The 2906-nt window shown below is 44.6% G+C and overlaps 1 protein-coding gene across 5 annotated transcripts in view; it reads left to right on the top strand.

Annotated features, from left to right (window-relative positions):
- ATP11A (ATPase phospholipid transporting 11A) overlaps positions 1–1725 on the top strand; it is a 142565-nt gene extending 140840 nt beyond the window's left edge. For 3 of the 5 annotated variants that reach the window (XM_006909355.3, XM_025045005.1, XM_025045007.1), the window contains exon 29: positions 503–1725. In XM_006909355.3, the coding sequence (XP_006909417.1) occupies positions 503–763 (261 nt within the window). In that variant the 3' untranslated portion in view covers positions 764–1725. The remainder of the gene's footprint in view (positions 1–502) is intronic. The other 2 variants (XM_006909356.3, XM_025045006.1) reach the window with 2 other exon arrangements.
- Positions 1726–2906: the final 1181 nt, after the last annotated feature.

The raw sequence follows: 2906 nt of genomic DNA, 5'->3' as shown, positions 1-2906 counted from the left end.
GAATGCTTGGAGTGGTTATTTCTCCTCTGTGACTCCCCCTCATTCCCTCCCTGCCCATTAAATTCAACAATGTCGAGGACATGTCACCAGTCTCCTTGGGCTGTTAATAAGAAACCACACAGGCTGCATTTGTCTGTGCAAATAGAGATAAGCGTGGGCTGGAGACAGTAAGCTGGCCAGTCAGTATGATGTGGACCCTGGTGTCTGGAGGGATGGTTTAGTGCTCCCGTGTTTAGGAATCAAATTTAGTCTCTGGCACCTTTGCATATTTATGAACATTGTCTTTACCTGATGATGGAAACAGGGGGAGACATTCTTAGCCAGAGCACAGTTGACATATTGCCTCTGTGTCATGGTTCAGATGGGATGGACATCATCCGACCGATGTCCCGCAGTGGGAGTCCATGACTAAGGCAGTGACGGCAGTGGTTGCATCAGATCGGTGTTAATGCGATTCTCATGGAGGGTCCTGGGACTGACTGTCTCTTCTGTTCTCTGACAGAGCATGTGCACACGGAGTCAGGAGCACCTCTCAAAAGTCAGCTGTCTTGCCTCTCTGCACAGCCCCACCCTCTTGGCCATGCGGCCAAGCTTCTGCTCTAAACAGATGACATTACCGTGCCCAGAGAGCAAGGAGTGCTCGGTCCTCCCTCCCATAGTCGGTGTCTCAAACAACCATCGCCATCCCAGTTGGAGACCCTACTGCCATGGGCCCTGTGGGGAGACACCTGGCGAACAGATCACCACCAGTTTAAGCCTTTAAGAACCACACCTCGAGTGTGTGTGTTGTGCACATATGTGCTTTTCCTCTGCCCCCGAAGGAGGAGGAAGGGGCAACAGGACCTTCCTGGCAGTTGATCGAGCACTTTGTTGTCATTTCTTGCAAGTCTGGTAGCCTCGTGCATTGAGTTGGACGTGCACAGGTTCTGGTGCATTCGACTGTGCAGAGAGGCTCTGTGTCTGCGCCCTCCGTCATCTCCGCCACATGCATCGCCTGAGGGGGACCTCTGCTTGGAGATTGGCAGTCCAGCTTCAAGTGGGAGGCAGTCACACCCACCAACCGCCATTTAAGCACAGACGTGACTCGCCCTCACCGTGGGACAGATGGGTCAGGGCTCTGCGCTTTCTCCAGAGCCCTCTGATATTTCTGCTTTTGGCACAGACACACAAATAACCATGTATCCATTCCCTGTTAGAGTCGCAGACCATGCCGTTGCTTTTGTTCAGAACCCTCCACATACTGAAGCTGATTTTTAGGCTTGTGCCTGATTCAAAGTTCATTTCTCTGAGGGAGATGTTACCCCTGTATGTTTTGCGGTATCTTTGAGTGTTTTCTTGTCTCCTCTTTTCCTGTCTCCTAACTGCCTCTGTGGAGGGGGGGCGGGGAGGGGAAGAGTATTCACATGGGAGGAATAGGTAGGTAATAGTGTTCATTTAACCTTTCCTAGTACAAGTTTTGAGATATTTATCTTCACACTCCCAAGGATAAAGCTTTTCAGTTTACTATTGTTGGGAAATGTTTATTTCGTTGGTCTTAGGGGAAGGGTGGTAGTTTGGGGTATGCAGGACAGATATCTGGCTGTGATGGTCAGACCTCCTTTCAACATCCTCATCTAGAGGTGGCCTCTAGGGGCGGTGTTCATCTTCCAAAATCTATTTCAGGCCAACAAGTGTCTAACAGCGAGATGGCCTGTGAGTTTTAAAAAGCAATATCGCCATCCCAGACTGCTGCTGCCCACATAACTGACCAAACCTTGCACTGAGGTTTCTGTTAGATCTCTGCTTTGTCTTAGCGTGCTGTCCAGTGTTCTCTTTGGGATGGGTAAACCATCAGAAGGCTGCTGTACTGTAAAGTTCCTGTTACTTTTCTGTACTGGTATTTATATTTCTAGATATAACCTATTTGACATAGCCTTAATGGTCCGTGAAGAAGACATTTCAGTTTGAGATTCAAACTTCAGATGTTAAAACAGATGCCTTTTTAGAAAAGTGTCACCCAGAAGCTAAACTAAAAGCAGGTACCTTGTCCACTGCCAGATTTCATGCTGTGGAATCTGGGGACATTAGTAAGTGAACACAGAGTCTACTTCAGAGATGCTTGATGTTAGATACTTTTGGAAGTTCAAATTTCACAATTTGATTGTATAATGTTTCACCTGAAATATTTAGTTGAAGTAGGGGGTGAATTAACACCAAGAACAATAAACACAAAATAGTTGGGATAAATTAAGGTGAAATATAAACACCATACCAAAGACTAAGATAATGAATGTTTGGGTCAGAGTAAGACCGAGAATGAGGAGGGTGCCATTTCCGTCCTGAGCGTCCTCCTTGCCATGCCCTGCAGTCCCCACCCTGTCCTCCTATCACTCATGTCCCCATGTTCTGTATGTGGTGGCAGCCGTTGGCCCTTCTAGTCCATGACAGACCCTGCAAATAATGGTGTGTACCTTTTTACAGCCATTTTTAAGAGCCTAATATGGGTATAAATGTAATTCCTGTAGGGGGGACAGATTATCTGTATGTTTAGTTAACAAATTCTTTGTAACGTATTTTTTTAGAAATCTTAAAATTGCCTTTGCACTGAAGTATTTTCATAGCTATTTATATCTCTTTTATTCATTTATTTGTTAACATATCATATCTAATTTTTAAAGTATGTTTTTAAAGCTTTTATTTTTTAAGTTTATGAAGTTGGCCACTTCAAATTCTGCTGAAAGTTTTGGCTGAATGTTTTAGTGTCTAATGAATTTTCAGGGTTGATTTTATTCTCTATACCTTTTTTTTTGATGTTTCTGGTGGCAATGATTAGTTGAAAGGCATATTTAGAGTATGATAATTTGCTATGCTTATTCTTCACAGCAATTTAATCTGCTTTTTGTTTCGTTTTTAATTTCCATCCTTCA

The sequence above is a fragment of the Pteropus alecto genome, unplaced genomic scaffold (genome assembly GCF_000325575.1).
Source record: "Pteropus alecto unplaced genomic scaffold, ASM32557v1 scaffold13, whole genome shotgun sequence".
Lineage (NCBI taxonomy): Eukaryota > Metazoa > Chordata > Mammalia > Chiroptera > Pteropodidae > Pteropus > Pteropus alecto.
Note: the sequence above shows the minus strand (reverse complement) of the source record. Positions and strands in the feature narration are given on the sequence as shown.